This window comes from Panulirus ornatus, chromosome 13 (genome assembly GCF_036320965.1).
Source record: "Panulirus ornatus isolate Po-2019 chromosome 13, ASM3632096v1, whole genome shotgun sequence".
Lineage (NCBI taxonomy): Eukaryota > Metazoa > Arthropoda > Malacostraca > Decapoda > Palinuridae > Panulirus > Panulirus ornatus.
In genome coordinates this window covers 60,772,467-60,790,692 of record NC_092236.1, presented here as the reverse complement: position 1 = coordinate 60,790,692, position 18,226 = coordinate 60,772,467, and the positions used below count along the sequence as shown (strand labels likewise).

General features: G+C 41.5%; 1 protein-coding gene across 13 annotated transcripts in view; it reads right to left on the bottom strand.

The window, feature by feature from the left end:
• The window catches only part of LOC139752964 (TBCC domain-containing protein 1-like), a 152,165-nt gene that overhangs the window by 102,310 nt on the left and 31,629 nt on the right, over positions 1 to 18,226 (bottom strand). For all 13 annotated transcript variants that reach the window (XM_071669107.1, XM_071669102.1, XM_071669113.1 and 10 more), the window contains 2 exons: positions 5,172 to 5,301; positions 2,703 to 2,814 (listed from right to left, as the gene is read on the bottom strand). In XM_071669107.1, the coding sequence (XP_071525208.1) occupies positions 2,703 to 2,814; positions 5,172 to 5,301 (242 nt within the window). The remainder of the gene's footprint in view (positions 1 to 2,702; positions 2,815 to 5,171; positions 5,302 to 18,226) is intronic.

Sequence of the window (18,226 nt, the reverse complement as noted above, 5' to 3'; positions counted from 1 at the left end):
GAAGGTAAGTTTCAATGGAGAAAAACTGGAGGAAGTGAAGTGTTTTAGATATCTGGGAGTGGATTTGGTAGCAGATGGAACCATGGAAGCGGAAGTGAATCATAGGGTGGGGGAGGAGACGAAAGTTTTGAGTGTTGAAAAATGTGTGGAAGCCGAGAACGTTATCTTGGAAAGCAAAAATGGGTATGTTTGAAGGAATAGTGGTTCCAACAATGCTATATGGTTGCGAGGCATTGTGCGGAGGAGGGTGGATGTGCTGGAAATGAGACAGTAACAAAGTATGATAAATAAATAATCATATTTTTTTTATTACTTTGTCGCTGTCTCAGGCATTAGCGAGGTAGCACAAGGAAACAGACAAAAGAATGGCCCAACCCACCCACATACATATATATATACATACACGTCCACACACACACACACATATACATACCTATACATCTCCATGTATACATATATATACACACAGACATATACATATATACACATATACATAATCCATAGTTTGCCCTTATTCATTCCCGTCGCCACCCCACCACGCATGAAATGAAAACCCCCTCCTCCCACATGTGGGCGAAGTAGCGCTAGGAAAAGACAACAAAGGCCACATTCGTTCACACTCAGTCTCTAGCTGTCATGTATAATGCACCGAGCCCATAGCTCCCTTTCCACATCCAGGACCCACACAACTTTCCAAGGTTTACCCCAGACACTTCACATGCCTTGGTTCAATCCACTGACAGCACATCGATCCCGGTATACCACATCATTCCAATTCACTCTATTCCTTGCACATCTTTCACCCTCCTGCATGTTCAGGCCCCAATCACTCAAAATCTTTTTCACTGCATCCTTCCACCTCCAATTTGGTCTCCCACTTCTCCTCGTTCCCTCCACCTCTGACACATATATCCTCTTGGCCAATCTTTTCTCACTCATTCTCTCCATGTGACAAAACCATTTCAAAACACCCTCTTCTGCTCTCTCAACCACACTTTTTATTACCACACATCTCTCTTACCCTTTCATTACTTACACGATCAAACCACCTCACACCAAGTATTGTCCTCAAACATCTCATTTCCAGCACATCCACCCTCCTGCACACAACTCTATCTATAGCCCATGCCTCGCAACCATATAACATTGTTGGAACCACTATTCCTTCAAACATACTCATTTTTGCTTTCCAAGATAACGTTCTCAACCTCCACACATTTTTCAATGCTCCCAAAACTTTCGCCCCCTCCCCCATCCTATGTTTCACTTCCGCTTCCATGGTTCCATCCACTGCTAAATCCAATCCCAGATATCTAAATCACTTCACTTCCTCCAGTCTTTCTCCATTCAAACTTACCTCCCAATTGACTAGTCCCTCAACCCTACTGTACCTAATAACCTTGCTCTTATTCACATTTACTCTCAGCTTTCTTCTTTAACACAGTTTACCAAACTCAGTCACCAGCTTCTGCAGTTTCTCACACAAATCAGCCACCAGCGCTGTATCATCAGCGAACAACAACTGCCTCACTTCCCAAGCTCTCTCATCCACAACAGACTGCATACTTGCCCCTCTTCCCAAGACTCTTACATTCACCTCCCTAACAACCCCATCCATAAACAAATTAAACAACCATGGAGACATCAAGCACCCCTGCCGCAAACCAACATTCACTGAGAACCAATCACTTTCCTCTCTTCCTACACGTACACATGCCTTACATCCTCGATAAAAACTTTTCATTGCTTCAAGCAACTTACCTCCCACGACATATATTCTTAATACCTTCCACAGAGCATCTCTATCAACTCTATCATATGCCTTCTCCAGATCCATAAATGCTACAGATAAATCCATTTGCTTTTCTAAGTATTTCTCACATACATTTTTCAAAGCAAACACCTGATCCACACAGCAAGTATGAATTATGTACATGTGTAAACATGCATATGCCTGTGTATGTATATATATATGTATACGCCGAAACGTACAGGTATATGTGTGTGTGTGTGTGTGTGTGTGTGTGTGTGTGTGTGTGTATAAAAGAGGATGGGCCATTTTTCATCTGTTTCCTGGCACTACTTCACTGATGTAGGAAACAGTGGTCGAGTATAAAAAAAACACTTATAAAAGGAAAAAAAAATTAGTATCATTTCATCAACATGTAAGGTAGAAAAAAGTAATATCAAGGCATGTGAGAGCAACACTGATCTTTCTTCGGTCTGATAACTTTGAAGCAGTAGCCCCTCTGAGGGTATTACAAATTTACTTTTGTACTGTTTAGCGCTCATTCTGCAAGGATAAAAACATCTTCAGGGTTAATAACCTTAATTATTTAAGAAAGGAAAAAATGATGAGCAGATGTTAAAGGGTTAATGTTCCTAGGACCTTAGCCACTTCCAGCCACAATTCACTTTTATCCCTAGTTCTATCTCATGTCAATTCCATTCTTGGATACCAAAAGCACTCCACTTCCTCCATGTCATTCCCATTCAACCTGACACACAAACTTTTGTACCTCATCCCCCTGCTTCGCCTCATCACTTCATCATCTTATTTTCGTTCACATTTACTATACAATATCTCCCTATATACAACCTCTCCTAAACTCTCTTACCAGCTTCTGAACTCCATGAAGAAAGATACAGGAATGGAGAGGCAGGGAAGGTGTGGAGAATACAAAAAGAGGGTATCATCTTACCCCAGCCAGCAGACTCAGAAGTTCTGGCAGGGCCTCTCGTACAAATCCTGCATGTTTCTCTTCCAATAACTGTTTACGAGCTGTTGTCCCAGAAGCATTGCTATTTGGCCAGCTGTATTACACAGTCAAGGATTAATTGATTTTATTTACACCAACTAGGCATCCATCTTACTATATCATGTAAGCCATGCACAGAATATTCCTCACACACTTTGGAATTTAACTATCACCATGGTCAAGGTCTACGATCCACTGATATTATTAATAAAAATTGTGCTGTTTGCTGGTCAAGTATTATAAGAAAGTCACTAAGTACAGTAAACCCTCAATTTAACGGACCCCAATATAACAGATTTCAAATTTAACAGACCAGGCAAATAATAATACGTTAATTTATAAAAATACAAAAGAATAATATCTCAAACACTGCACCATGCGCATTTCATGTCGCACTTGTTTTTGGTAGCGTGGAGCATACTCTCTTTGCTTCAGTCTCAGTCTGCCTCAAGCTATTATGCAGTCAAGTTGGATACAGAGAACTGTGACTTTTTATCAAATAATCTTGCAATCATTACAATTCAAATGGCAACAAGTGATAGAGGGGTTAAAAGAAAGCACGTGTTCTGTATATTCTATTAAAAAATGGCCCACATGTTAGATTTTATCTAATGGACTTTTGGCATTAAAGGAAACCCCCTCCCTCTATCACTCCATTAAATTGAGAGTTTACTGTACTAGCATAATAAAATAAGACACGTGGGAAAGTGTTAACTGATGATCAGTTTAAGCAAGAAGGCAGAAGAAAAACAAAATAAAGGTTTATCATGTTCCCATCATCAATACCTTATTAACAATGACACAAACTAAAGGAAAGTGATTGGTTCCCAGTGAATGTCGGTTTGCGGCAGGGGTGCATGATGTCTCCATGGACGTTAAATTTGTTTATGGATGGGGTGGCTAGAGAGGTGAATGCAAGAGTTTTGGAGAGAGGGGCAAGTATGCAGTCTGTTGTGGATAAGAGGGCTTGGGAAGTGAGTCAGTTGTTGTTCGCTGATGATACGGCACTGGTGGCTGATTCGGGTGAGAAACTGCAGAAGTTAGTGAATGAGTATGGTAAAGTGTGTGAAAGAAGAAAGTTGACAGTAGGTGTGAATAAGAGTAAGGTTATTAGGCTCAGTTGGATTGAGGGACAAGTTAATTGAAAGGTAAGTTTGAATGGAGAAAAAATGGAGGAAGTAAAGTGTTTTGATACCTGGGAGTGGACTTAGCAGTGGATTGAACCGTGGAAGCAGAAGTGAGTCACAGGCAGGGGAAGGGAGCAAAGGTTCTGGGAGCACTGAAGAATGTGTGGAAGGCGAGAATGTTATCTCAGAGCAAAAATGGGTATGTTTGAAGGAATAATGATTCCAACAATGATATACTGTTGCAAGGCATGGGCTATAGATATAGATAGGGTTGTGCAGAGGAGGGTGGATGTGTTGGAAATGAAATGTTTGATGACAATATATTTGTGGTGTGAGGTGGTTTGATCAAGTAAGTAATAAAAGGGTAAGAGAGATGTTTGGTAATAAAAAGTGTGGTTGAAAGAGCAGAAGAGGGTGTGTTGAAATGGTTTGGACACATGGAAAGAATGAGTAAGGAAAGATTGACAAAGAGGATATATGTGTCAGAGGTGGAGGGAACAAGAAGTGAGAGACCAAATAGGAGGTGGAAGGATGGAGTGAAAAAGATTTTGAGTGATAAAGGCTCAACATTTCTACTTGGGGTTGGTGGTCAGTTATAAAGTGGGAGGGGTCTAGTGCTGTTGCACAGAACTGAGTGCTAAGCATGTTGTGGTGGGACTTTATTGGGATGATCTTTGATTCAGGGTAAAGATGCCGAATGTTTGTGGTTGCTGGGTAGCCAGTGTTTGTTCTAAGCGGACTATATTGCGTGATTACAGTTCAATTATATTTATTTTTGAAAAAGTGGAAGACCATGCAAAATACAGCCCAGTTTAGAGTGAAGAAGATGAACTGTTTGTAAAAGATATTCAGGGGTCCTTTTTCTTGTCTAAATCTGGTCTAGTTAGTGTTCTTAGGGCACTTAGTTTGTGTGTTGCTTTTGTGTTGATGTTAGTGATGTGGGGAGTGAATGTGATGTGTAGTGTATGTGAAGACAAGAATGGTTGGTGTTTCATGCATTGTTCATTTCTAAAAATATGAAAAAAATATAAGCTTGCTACACAAATGAGCATTCAGTACTACTCTTCTTTGAATAGCACTCTTGTTACACTCTACAAAGCAGTGAAATTCTATAAACAGTGGCTGCTGTTTTGAATCCTAATTATTTCCATCATTTAATTGCAAGTACAACTGTCTGTTTGTAAACTTTACTATATACCAGTCATTTTTGTATCAAGATATCTATACTTTAAAAGTAATGCAACAAAAAGTCAGTGGATACGAAGCATGCAGTAAAAAAGGATACGGATCCGTCGTGAGAGTCTGAAGTGATGCTTGTCTAGCAATGGCCCGGGGGTGGGCACTGGTAACCCGGTGAAGGTATAACAGAATTATTAATTCCATTGTCCACACTTCCACACCTCCCATCACCTCATCTGGAGAAATAAACCATATTTCCAGTTACTAAATACAACCCAAAAGTAAATTAAAACTTTTGATCATGAACTGACAGACTATTAATCAGTTCTACAGTCTACACTCCCATCACCTCATCATAATAAGTGAAATCTATTTCCTGTTACTATATTAAAACATCAATGTAAAAAAATTACCATCATGAATCAAATATAATGGTAACTATGACACATAACCACATAAGACTGAATTTCAAAAGCGATTTTTAAAGTTCCTGGCCTTGGCCTTCCTGTAATGTGATGTATACTTCAAGTCTTCCTATTTCTATGGACACAAAAATCTGAATTATGATACCTACCCTTCTGTCATTTTGAATAATAAGTCTGTCAACAAAAATGAGACTGGAAATGAAAATAAAGACGAAATCTGGTGATACATCAAAGTTGCTGTATGTCAAATAAGGATTGGAGTGATCTGAACTTCTCTCCAGATATTCATAATGTTGAACCCAATTCATTAAGATTTCATAACATAATCACAGTAAACATTCTCTTTTTGTACAACTTCAAATACACACCTTTACTACAGATGATTTTCAACTTCCACATGAACTTCACCATACATTTCCTAATCCCATTCAATTGACCAAAAAACTAAAACTTCAATTTTCATATGTAATGCTTTAAGCAAAAACTTTTTAATTAATATATGACCACGTATGACCTTACCATCACCACCCAAGTTCAAATTTTTTATTTCTTTTCCCAGTAACCAGCATGGTATAAGTAAAAACATGCCTTATCAAAAGCCATCTTGGTGAAAGGAAAGAGTTAGAGAAAATGAAAGTAGAAATTAATCAGGGCTCTGCAAATGTTTCTATAGGTCTGACTCTAAAAGGTTAATAGGTTGTATGAAGATGGAAAGACAAAAAGGAGAAGAGATCTCCACAGCTTAGCTATACATGGGAAAAGTATAATCCTCAAGTGGCCAGTCTCCATACAGAAACAGTGGGAAGCAGCAGCCAGATGTGTGCTTTGGGTCTCAACCTAGGTGGCTGGGATACATGCAAATTGCACATGAGAGCAGGGGCCAAAGCAATACCAGTAAAATTGAGAGAAAGCAAAGCCATCACAATGTACAAAGAGGGATGGCTGAAGAGATTTGATGCCAAAAGAATTTATGAGATGGAGAGCTTTTGATTCTACTGTCAGTAACAGAAACATGAAAGAGAAACCACCTCACATATGTAAGAACAACTCCATAAAAGGTCAATATAATTTCTGTAAATATGAAACAGCTGCTATCCATTCCACATATCTATATCTTTGATGCCTGTTCCTTCCAGGAACTCCCAACAAGGGGTGGCCCTGGCAAAAGTCTCCACTTATCCCTGTCCTTACATGCATCCCTTGCATACACCATTCCACACATTCTTCCATCATTTCTCTCCCTCCAGTATTCCTCTCACACCAACCCCTTTAACTGTACTATCATACATTCTCCTTGTAATCTCCCAGTCTTGCATTCCTTCCACATGACCAAACCACCTTAAAGTATTACATTTCAACCCATTCTACCACTCCACAATTCATTTCCTTTGCATTCCTTGCCATACTACATCTCTCATACACTCTTTCATTTCTTTCTTCATTCCATGTAGTCATACCACATACTCTTCTCAAATAGCTCATTTCAACAGCCTGGATTCTTCACCTCTGTGACTCATTCCATGTTCATGTTTCAGCTACATAAGTCAGGTTTGGGAGGGGTGTGCTGTCACTTAATCCTCTCTTCACTTCCATACTTACAACTCTACCCTTCATTATTCTCTGAAGAGACCTAATGACTCTTCTACTCTTCTGCACTGCTCTCCTCCTTATTTCTCCTTCCACATCACAACACTTACCCAAGACAGCTCCTAAATACTTAAATTCTCTCACTTCTTCCAGTCTTTCTCCTCCATATCCAAAGTACATTGTAGTACACTTTCTTCTTTCACTCTATATGGCTTTACAAAATCTATACGTTCACTGTTTCCTTTTAAACACAATTACTTTACTTTTACTTGCATCTACCTCCAATCGTCTATGCTTACACACATCATAAAACCCACAAACTTCTGCAGCAAATAACAAAGTATCATCCACAAATGGGCTTGCCACTATCCACCATATCTCTGCCATATTCCATCTCTATACAGACTTTCCCTAGTTTTGGTTTCATCTCTCTTATCACTACATCCATACACACACACACATATATATATTATTTCTTTTTTATTTTGCTTTGTCGCTGTCTCCCGTGTTTGCGAGGTAGCGCAAGGAAACAGACGAAAGAAATGGCCCAACCCACCCCCATACACATGTATATACATACACATCCACACACCCAAATATACATACCCATACATCTCAATGTACACATATACATACACACACAGACACATACATATATAAACGTGCACACAATTCACACTGTCAGCCTTTATTCATTCCCATTGCCACCTCACCACACATGGAATAACATCCCCCTCTCCCTCATGTGTGTGAGGCAGCACTAGGAAAAGACAACAAAGGCCCCATTCGTTCACACTTAGTCTCTAGCTGTCATGCAATAATGCCCGAAACCACAGCTCCCTTTCCACATCCAGGCCCCACACAACTTTCCATGGTTTACCCCAAATGCTTCACATGCCCTGATTCAATCCACTGACAGCACGTCAACCTCGGTATACCACATCGATCCAATTCACTCTATTCCTTGCCCGCCTTTCACCCTCCTGCATGTTTAGGCCCCGATCACACAAAATCTTTTTCACTCCATCTTTCCACCTCCAATTTAGTCTCCCACTTCTCCTCGTTCCCTCCACCTCCGACACATATATCCTCTTGGTCAATCTTTCCTCACTCATTCTCTCCATGTGCCCAAACCATTTCAAAACACCCTCTTCTGCTCTCTCAACCACGCTCTTTTTATTTCCACACATCTCTCTTACCCTTACATTACTTCCTCGATCAAACCACCTCACACCACATATTGTCCTCAAACATCTCATTTCCAGCACATCCACCCTCCTGCTCACAACTCTATCCATAGCCCACGCCTCGCAACCATACAACATTGTTGGAACCACTATTCCTTCAAACATACCCATTTTTGCTTTCCGAGATAATGTTCTCGACTTCCACACATTCTTCAAGACTCCCAGAATTTTCGCCCCTCCCCCACCCTATGATTCACTTCCGCTTCCATGGTTCCATCTGCTGCCAGATCCACTCCCAGATATCTAAAACACTTTACTTCCTGCAGTTTTTCTCCATTCAAACTTACCTCCCAATTGACTTGACCCTCAACCCTACTGTACCTAATAACCTTGCTCTTATTCACATTTACTCTTAACTTTCTTCTTTCACACATTTTACCAAACTCAGTCACCAGCTTCTGTAGTTTCTCACATGAATCAGCCACCAGCGCTGTATCATCAGCGAACAACAACTGACTCACTTCCCAAGCTCTCTCATCCCCAACAGACTTCATACTTGCCCCTCTTTCCAAAACTCTTGCATTCACCTCCCTAACAACCCCACCCATAAACAAATTAAACAACCATGGAGACATCACACACCCCTGCCGCAAACCTACATTCACTGAGAACCAATCACTTTCCTCTCTTCCTACATGTACACATGCCTTACATCCTCGATAAAAACTTTTCACTGCTTCTAACAACTTGCCTCCCACTCCATATATTCTTAATACCTTCCACAGAGCATCTCTATCAACTCTATCATATGCCTTCTCCAGATCCATAAATGCTACATACAAATCCATTTGCTTATCTAAGTATTTCTCACATATAAACACCTGATCCACACACCCTCTACCACTTCTGAAACCACACTGCTCTTCCCCAATCTGATGCTCTGTACATGCCTTCACCCTCTCAATCAATACCCTCCCATATAATTTACCAGGAATATTCAACAAACTTATACCTCTGTAATTTGAGCACTCACTCTTATCCCCTTTGCCTTTGTACCATGGCACTATGCACGCATTCCGCCAATCCTCAGGTACCTCACCATGAGTCATACATACATTAAATAACCTTACCAACCAGTCAACAATACAGTCACACCTTTTTTTAATAAATTCCACTGCAATACCATCCAAACCTGCTGCCTTGCCGGCTTTCATCTTCCGCAAAGCTTTTACTACCTCTTCTCTGTTGACCAAATCATTTTCCCTAACCCTCTCACTTTGCACACCACCTCAACCAAAACACCCTATATCTGCCACTCTATCATCAAACACATTCAACAAACCTTCAAAATACTCACTCCATCTCCTTCTCACATCACCACTACTTGTTATCACCTCCCCATTAGCCCCCTTCACTGAAGTTCCCATTTGCTCCCTTGTCTTACGCACTTTATTTACCTCCTTCCAGAACATCTTTTTATTCTCCCTAAAATTTAATGATACTCTCTCACCCCAACTCTCATTTGCCCTCTTTTTCACCTCTTGCACCTTTCTCTTGACCTCGTGCCTCTTTCTTTTATACATCTCCCACTTTCCCTGCAAAAATTGTCCAAATGCCTCTCTCTTCTCTTTCACTAATAATCTTACTTCTTCATCCCATCACTCACTACCCTTTCTAATCAACCCACCTCCCACGCTTCTCATGCCACAAGCATCTTTTGCGCAAGCCATCACTGCTTCCCTAAATACGTCCCATTCCTCCCCCACTCCCCTTACCTCCTTTGTTCTAACCTTTTTCCATTCTGTACTCAGCCTCTTCTGGTACTTCCTCACACAAGTCTCCTTCCCAAGCTCACTTACTCTCACCACCCTCTTCACCCCAACATTCTCTCTTCTTTTCTGAAAACCCATACAAATCTTCACCTTAGCCTCCACAAGATAATGATCAGACATCCCTCTAGTTGCACCTCTCAGCACATTAACATCCAAAAGTCTCTCTTTCGCGCGCCTGTCAATCAACATGTAATCCAATAACACTCTCTGGCCATCTCTCCTACTTACATATGTATACTTATGTATATCTCACTTTTTAAACCAGGTATTCCCAATCACCAGTCCTTTTTCAGCACATAAATCTACAAGCTCTTCACCATTTCCATTTACAACACTGAACACCCCATGAATACCAATTATTCCCTCAACTGCCATATTACTCACCTTTGCATTCAAATCACCCATCACTATAACCCGGTCTTGTGCATTAAAACCACTAACACACTCATTTAGCTTCTCCCAAAACACTTGCCTCTCATGATCTTTCTTCTCATGCCCAGGTGCATAAGCACCAATAATCACCCATCTCTCTCCATCAACTTTCAGTTTTACCCATATTAATCTAGAATTTACTTTCTTACATTCTATCACATACTCCCACAACTCCTGTTTCAGGAGTAGTGCTACTCCTTCCCTTGCTCTTGTCCTCTCACTTACCCCTGACTTTACTCCCAAGGCATTCCCAAACCACTCTTCCCCTTTACCCTTAAGCTTCATTTCACTCAGAGCCAAAACATCCAGGTTCCTTTCCTCAAACACACTACCTATCTCTCCTTTTTTCACATCTTGGTTACATCCACACACATTTAGACACCCCAATCTGAGCCTACGAGGAGGATGAGCACTCCCCGCGTGACTCTTTCTTCTGTTTCCCATTTTAGAAAGTTAGAATACAAGGAGGGGAGGATTTCTGGCCCCCCGCTCCCATCCCCTCTAGTCGCCTTCTACGACACATGAGGAATGCGTGGGAAGTATTCTTTCTCCCATATATATATATATATATATATATATATATATATATATATATATATATATATCTTTCTTTCTTTCAAACTATTCGCCATTTCCCGCAATAGCGAGGTAGCGTTAAGAACAGAGGACTGGGCCTTTGAGGGAATACCCTCACCTGGCCCAATTCTGGGGATAGGGGAGAAAGAATACTTCCCACGTATTCCCTGCGTGTCATAGAAGGCGACTAAAAGGGGAGGGAGTGGGTGGCTGGAAATCCTCCCCTCTCTTTTTCTTTTTTTTTCCCAAAAGAAAGAACAGAGAAGGGGGCCAGGTGAGGATATTCCCTCAAAGGCCCAGTCCTCTGTTCTTAACGCTACCTCGCTAATGTGGGAAATGGCGAATAGTATGAAAATATATATATATATATATATATATATATATATATATATATATATATATATATATATATATATATATATATATATATTTGTATGTAGCATTTATGGATCTGGAGAAGGCATATGATAGAGTTGATAGAGATGCTCTGTGGAAGGTATTAAGAATATATGGTGTGGGAGGCAAGTTGTTAGAAACAGTGAAAAGTTTTTATCGAGGATGTAAGGCATGTGTACATGTAGGAAGAGAGGAAAGTGATTGGTTCTCAGTGAATGTAGGTTTGCGGCAGGGGTGTCTGATGTCTCCATGGTTGTTTAATTTGTTTATGGATAGGGTTGTTAGGGAGGTGAATGCAAGAGTTTTGGAAAGAGGGGCAAGTATGAAGTCTGTTGTGGATGAGAGAGCTTGGGAAGTGAGTCAGTTGTTGTTCGCTGATGATACAGCGCTGGTGGCTGATTCATGTGAGAAACTGCAGAAGCTGGTGACTGAGTTTGGTAAAGTGTGTGAAAGAAGAAAGTTAAGAGTAAATGTGAATAAGAGCAAGGTTATTAGGTACAGTAGGGTTGAGGGTCAAGTCAATCGGGAGGTAAGTTTGAATGGAGAAAAACTGGAGGAAGTAAAGTGTTTTAGATATCTGGGAGTGGATCTGGCAGCGGATGGAACCATGGAAGTGGAAGTGTATCATAGGGTGGGGGAGGGGGCGAAAATTCTGGGAGCCTTGAAGAATGTGTGGAAGTCGAGAACATTATCTCGGAAAGCAAAAATGGGTATGTTTGAAGGAATAGTGGTTCCAACAATGTTGTATGGTTGTGAGGCGTGGGCTATGGATAGAGTTGTGCGCAGGAGGATGGATGTGCTGGAAATGAGATGTTTGAGGACAATGTGTGGTGTGAGGTGGTTTGATCGAGTAAGTAACGTAAGGGTAAGAGAGATGTGTGGAAATAAAAAGAGCGTGGTTGAGAGAGCAGAAGAGGGTGTTTTGAAATGGTTTGGGCACATGGAGAGAATGAGTGAGGAAAGATTGACCAAGAGGATATATGTGTCGGAGGTGGAGGGAACGAGGAGAAGAGGGAGACCAAATTGGAAGTGGAAAGATGGAGTGAAAAAGATTTTGTGTGATCTGGGCCTGAACATGCAGGAGGGTGAAAGGAGGGCAAGGAATAGAGTGAATTGGAGCAATGTGGTATACCGGGGTTGACGTGCTGTCAGTGGATTGAATCAAGGCATGTGAAGCGTCTGGGGTAAACCATGGAAAGCTGTGTAGGTATGTATATTTGCGTGTGTGGACGTATGTATATACATGTGTATGGGGGTGGGTTGGGCCATTTCTTTTGTCTGTTTCCTTGCGCTACCTCGCAAACACGGGAGACAGCAAAAAAAAAAAAAAAATATATATATATATATATATATATACATCCCTGGGGATTGGGGAGACAGAATACTTCCCACGTATTCCCTGCGTGTCGTAGAAGGCGACTAAAAGGGGAGGGAAAGGGTGGCTGGAAATCCTCCCCTCTCGTTTTTTTTTTCTTTTTTTTTTTTAAATTTTCCAAAAGAAGGAACAGAGAAGGGGGCCAGGTGAAGATATTCCCTAAAAGGCTCAGTCCTCTGTTCTTAACGCTACCTCGCTAACGCGGGAAATGGAGAATAGTATGGAAGTAGCATGGGAATACATATATACATATATGTAAACAAAGAAGAGGTAGTAAAAGCTTTGCGGAAGATGAAAGCCGGCAAGACAGCAGGTTTGGATGGTATTGCAGTGGAATTTATTAAAAAAGGGGGTGACTGTATTATTGACTGGTTGGTAAGGTTATTTAATGTATGTATGACTCATGGTGAGGTGCCTGAGGATATATATATATATATTTTTTTTTTTTGCTTTGTCGCTGTCTCCCGCGTTTGCGAGGTAGCGCAGGGAAACAGACGAAAGAAATGGCCCAACCCACCCCCATACACATGTAAATACATACGTCCACACACGCAAATATACATACCTACACAGCTTTCCATGGTTTACCCCAGATGCTTCACATGCCCTGATTCAATCCACTGACAGCACGTCAACCTCGGTATACCACATCGATCCAATTCACTCTATTCCTTGCCCGCCTTTCACCCTCCTGCATGTTCAGGCCCCGATCACACAAAATCTTTTTCACTCCATCTTTCCACCTCCAATTTAGTCTCCCACTTCTCCTCGTTCCCTCCACCTCCGACACATATATCCTCTTGGTCAATCTTTCCTCACTCATTCTCTCCATGTGCCCAAACCATTTCAAAACACCCTCTTCTGCTCTCTCAACCACGCTCTTTTTATTTCCACACATCTCTCTTACCCTTACATTACTTCCTCGATCAAACCACCTCACACCACATATTGTCCTCAAACATCTCATTTCCAGCACATCCACCCTCCTGCTCACAACTCTATCCATAGCCCATGCCTCGCAACCATACAACATTGTTGGAACCACTATTCCTTCAAACATACCCATTTTTGCTTTCCGAGATAATGTTCTCGACTTCCACACATTCTTCAAGACTCCCAGAATTTTCGCCCCTCCCCCACCCTATGATTCACTTCCGCTTCCATGGTTCCATCTGCTGCCAGATCCACTCCCAGATATCTAAAACACTTTACTTCCTGCAGTTTTTCTCCATTCAAACTTACCTCCCAATTGACTTGACCCTCAACCCTACTGTACCTAATAACCTTGCTCTTATTCACATTTACTCTTAACTTTCTTCTTTCACACATTTTACCAAACTCAGTCACCAGCTTCTGTAGTTTCTCACATGAATCAGCCACCAGCGCTGTATCATCAGCGAACAACAACTGACTCACTTCCCAAGCTCTCTCATCCCCAACAGACTTCATACTTGCCCCTCTTTCCAAAACTCTTGCATTCACCTCCCTAACAACCCCACCCATAAACAAATTAAACAACCATGGAGACATCACACACCCCTGCCGCAAACCTACATTCACTGAGAACCAATCACTTTCCTCTCTTCCTTCATGTACACATGCCTTACATCCTCGATAAAAACTTTTCACTGCTTCTAACAACTTGCCTCCCACTCCATATATTCTTAATACCTTCCACAGAGCATCTCTATCAACTCTATCATATGCCTTCTCCAGATCCATAAATGCTACATACAAATCCATTTGCTTATCTAAGTATTTCTCACATATAAACACCTGATCCACACACCCTCTACCACTTCTGAAACCACACTGCTCTTCCCCAATCTGATGCTCTGTACATGCCTTCACCCTCTCAATCAATACCCTCCCATATAATTTACCAGGAATATTCAACAAACTTATACCTCTGTAATTTGAGCACTCACTCTTATCCCCTTTGCCTTTGTACCATGGCACTATGCACGCATTCCGCCAATCCTCAGGTACCTCACCATGAGTCATACATACATTAAATAACCTTACCAACCAGTCAACAATACAGTCACACCTTTTTTTAATAAATTCCACTGCAATACCATCCAAACCTGCTGCCTTGCCGGCTTTCATCTTCCGCAAAGCTTTTACTACCTCTTCTCTGTTGACCAAATCATTTTCCCTAACCCTCTCACTTTGCACACCACCTCAACCAAAACACCCTATATCTGCCACTCTATCATCAAACACATTCAACAAACCTTCAAAATACTCACTCCATCTCCTTCTCACATCACCACTACTTGTTATCACCTCCCCATTAGCCCCCTTCACTGAAGTTCCCATTTGCTCCCTTGTCTTACGCACTTTATTTACCTCCTTCCAGAACATCTTTTTATTCTCCCTAAAATTTAATGATACTCTCTCACCCCAACTCTCATTTGCCCTCTTTTTCACCTCTTGCACCTTTCTCTTGACCTCGTGCCTCTTTCTTTTATACATCTCCCACTTTCCCTGCAAAAATTGTCCAAATGCCTCTCTCTTCTCTTTCACTAATAATCTTACTTCTTCATCCCATCACTCACTACCCTTTCTAATCAACCCACCTCCCACGCTTCTCATGCCACAAGCATCTTTTGCGCAAGCCATCACTGCTTCCCTAAATACGTCCCATTCCTCCCCCACTCCCCTTACCTCCTTTGTTCTAACCTTTTTCCATTCTGTACTCAGCCTCTTCTGGTACTTCCTCACACAAGTCTCCTTCCCAAGCTCACTTACTCTCACCACCCTCTTCACCCCAACATTCTCTCTTCTTTTCTGAAAACCCATACAAATCTTCACCTTAGCCTCCACAAGATAATGATCAGACATCCCTCTAGTTGCACCTCTCAGCACATTAACATCCAAAAGTCTCTCTTTCGCGCGCCTGTCAATCAACATGTAATCCAATAACACTCTCTGGCCATCTCTCCTACTTACATATGTATACTTATGTATATCTCACTTTTTAAACCAGGTATTCCCAATCACCAGTCCTTTTTCAGCACATAAATCTACAAGCTCTTCACCATTTCCATTTACAACACTGAACACCCCATGAATACCAATTATTCCCTCAACTGCCATATTACTCACCTTTGCATTCAAATCACCCATCACTATAACCCGGTCTTGTGCATTAAAACCACTAACACACTCATTTAGCTTCTCCCAAAACACTTGCCTCTCATGATCTTTCTTCTCATGCCCAGGTGCATAAGCACCAATAATCACCCATCTCTCTCCATCAACTTTCAGTTTTACCCATATTAATCTAGAATTTACTTTCTTACATTCTATCACATACTCCCACAACTCCTGTTTCAGGAGTAGTGCTACTCCTTCCCTTGCTCTTGTCCTCTCACTTACCCCTGACTTTACTCCCAAGGCATTCCCAAACCACTCTTCCCCTTTACCCTTAAGCTTCATTTCACTCAGAGCCAAAACATCCAGGTTCCTTTCCTCAAACACACTACCTATCTCTCCTTTTTTCACATCTTGGTTACATCCACACACATTTAGACACCCCAATCTGAGCCTACGAGGAGGATGAGCACTCCCCGCGTGACTCTTTCTTCTGTTTCCCATTTTAGAAAGTTAGAATACAAGGAGGGGAGGATTTCTGGCCCCCCGCTCCCATCCCCTCTAGTCGCCTTCTACGACACATGAGGAATGCGTGGGAAGTATTCTTTCTCCCATATATATATATATATATATATATATATATATATATATATATATATATATATCTTTCTTTCTTTCAAACTATTCGCCATTTCCCGCAATAGCGAGGTAGCGTTAAGAACAGAGGACTGGGCCTTTGAGGGAATACCCTCACCTGGCCCAATTCTGGGGATAGGGGAGAAAGAATACTTCCCACGTATTCCCTGCGTGTCATAGAAGGCGACTAAAAGGGGAGGGAGTGGGTGGCTGGAAATCCTCCCCTCTCTTTTTCTTTTTTTTCCCAAAAGAAAGAACAGAGAAGGGGGCCAGGTGAGGATATTCCCTCAAAGGCCCAGTCCTCTGTTCTTAACGCTACCTCGCTAATGTGGGAAATGGCGAATAGTATGAAAATATATATATATATATATATATATATATATATATATATATATATATATATATATATATATATATATATATATATATTTGTATGTAGCATTTATGGATCTGGAGAAGGCATATGATAGAGTTGATAGAGATGCTCTGTGGAAGGTATTAAGAATATATGGTGTGGGAGGCAAGTTGTTAGAAACAGTGAAAAGTTTTTATCGAGGATGTAAGGCATGTGTACATGTAGGAAGAGAGGAAAGTGATTGGTTCTCAGTGAATGTAGGTTTGCGGCAGGGGTGTCTGATGTCTCCATGGTTGTTTAATTTGTTTATGGATAGGGTTGTTAGGGAGGTGAATGCAAGAGTTTTGGAAAGAGGGGCAAGTATGAAGTCTGTTGTGGATGAGAGAGCTTGGGAAGTGAGTCAGTTGTTGTTCGCTGATGATACAGCGCTGGTGGCTGATTCATGTGAGAAACTGCAGAAGCTGGTGACTGAGTTTGGTAAAGTGTGTGAAAGAAGAAAGTTAAGAGTAAATGTGAATAAGAGCAAGGTTATTAGGTACAGTAGGGTTGAGGGTCAAGTCAATCGGGAGGTAAGTTTGAATGGAGAAAAACTGGAGGAAGTAAAGTGTTTTAGATATCTGGGAGTGGATCTGGCAGCGGATGGAACCATGGAAGTGGAAGTGTATCATAGGGTGGGGGAGGGGGCGAAAATTCTGGGAGCCTTGAAGAATGTGTGGAAGTCGAGAACATTATCTCGGAAAGCAAAAATGGGTATGTTTGAAGGAATAGTGGTTCCAACAATGTTGTATGGTTGTGAGGCGTGGGCTATGGATAGAGTTGTGCGCAGGAGGATGGATGTGCTGGAAATGAGATGTTTGAGGACAATGTGTGGTGTGAGGTGGTTTGATCGAGTAAGTAACGTAAGGGTAAGAGAGATGTGTGGAAATAAAAAGAGCGTGGTTGAGAGAGCAGAAGAGGGTGTTTTGAAATGGTTTGGGCACATGGAGAGAATGAGTGAGGAAAGATTGACCAAGAGGATATATGTGTCGGAGGTGGAGGGAACGAGGAGAAGAGGGAGACCAAATTGGAAGTGGAAAGATGGAGTGAAAAAGATTTTGTGTGATCTGGGCCTGAACATGCAGGAGGGTGAAAGGAGGGCAAGGAATAGAGTGAATTGGAGCAATGTGGTATACCGGGGTTGACGTGCTGTCAGTGGATTGAATCAAGGCATGTGAAGCGTCTGGGGTAAACCATGGAAAGCTGTGTAGGTATGTATATTTGC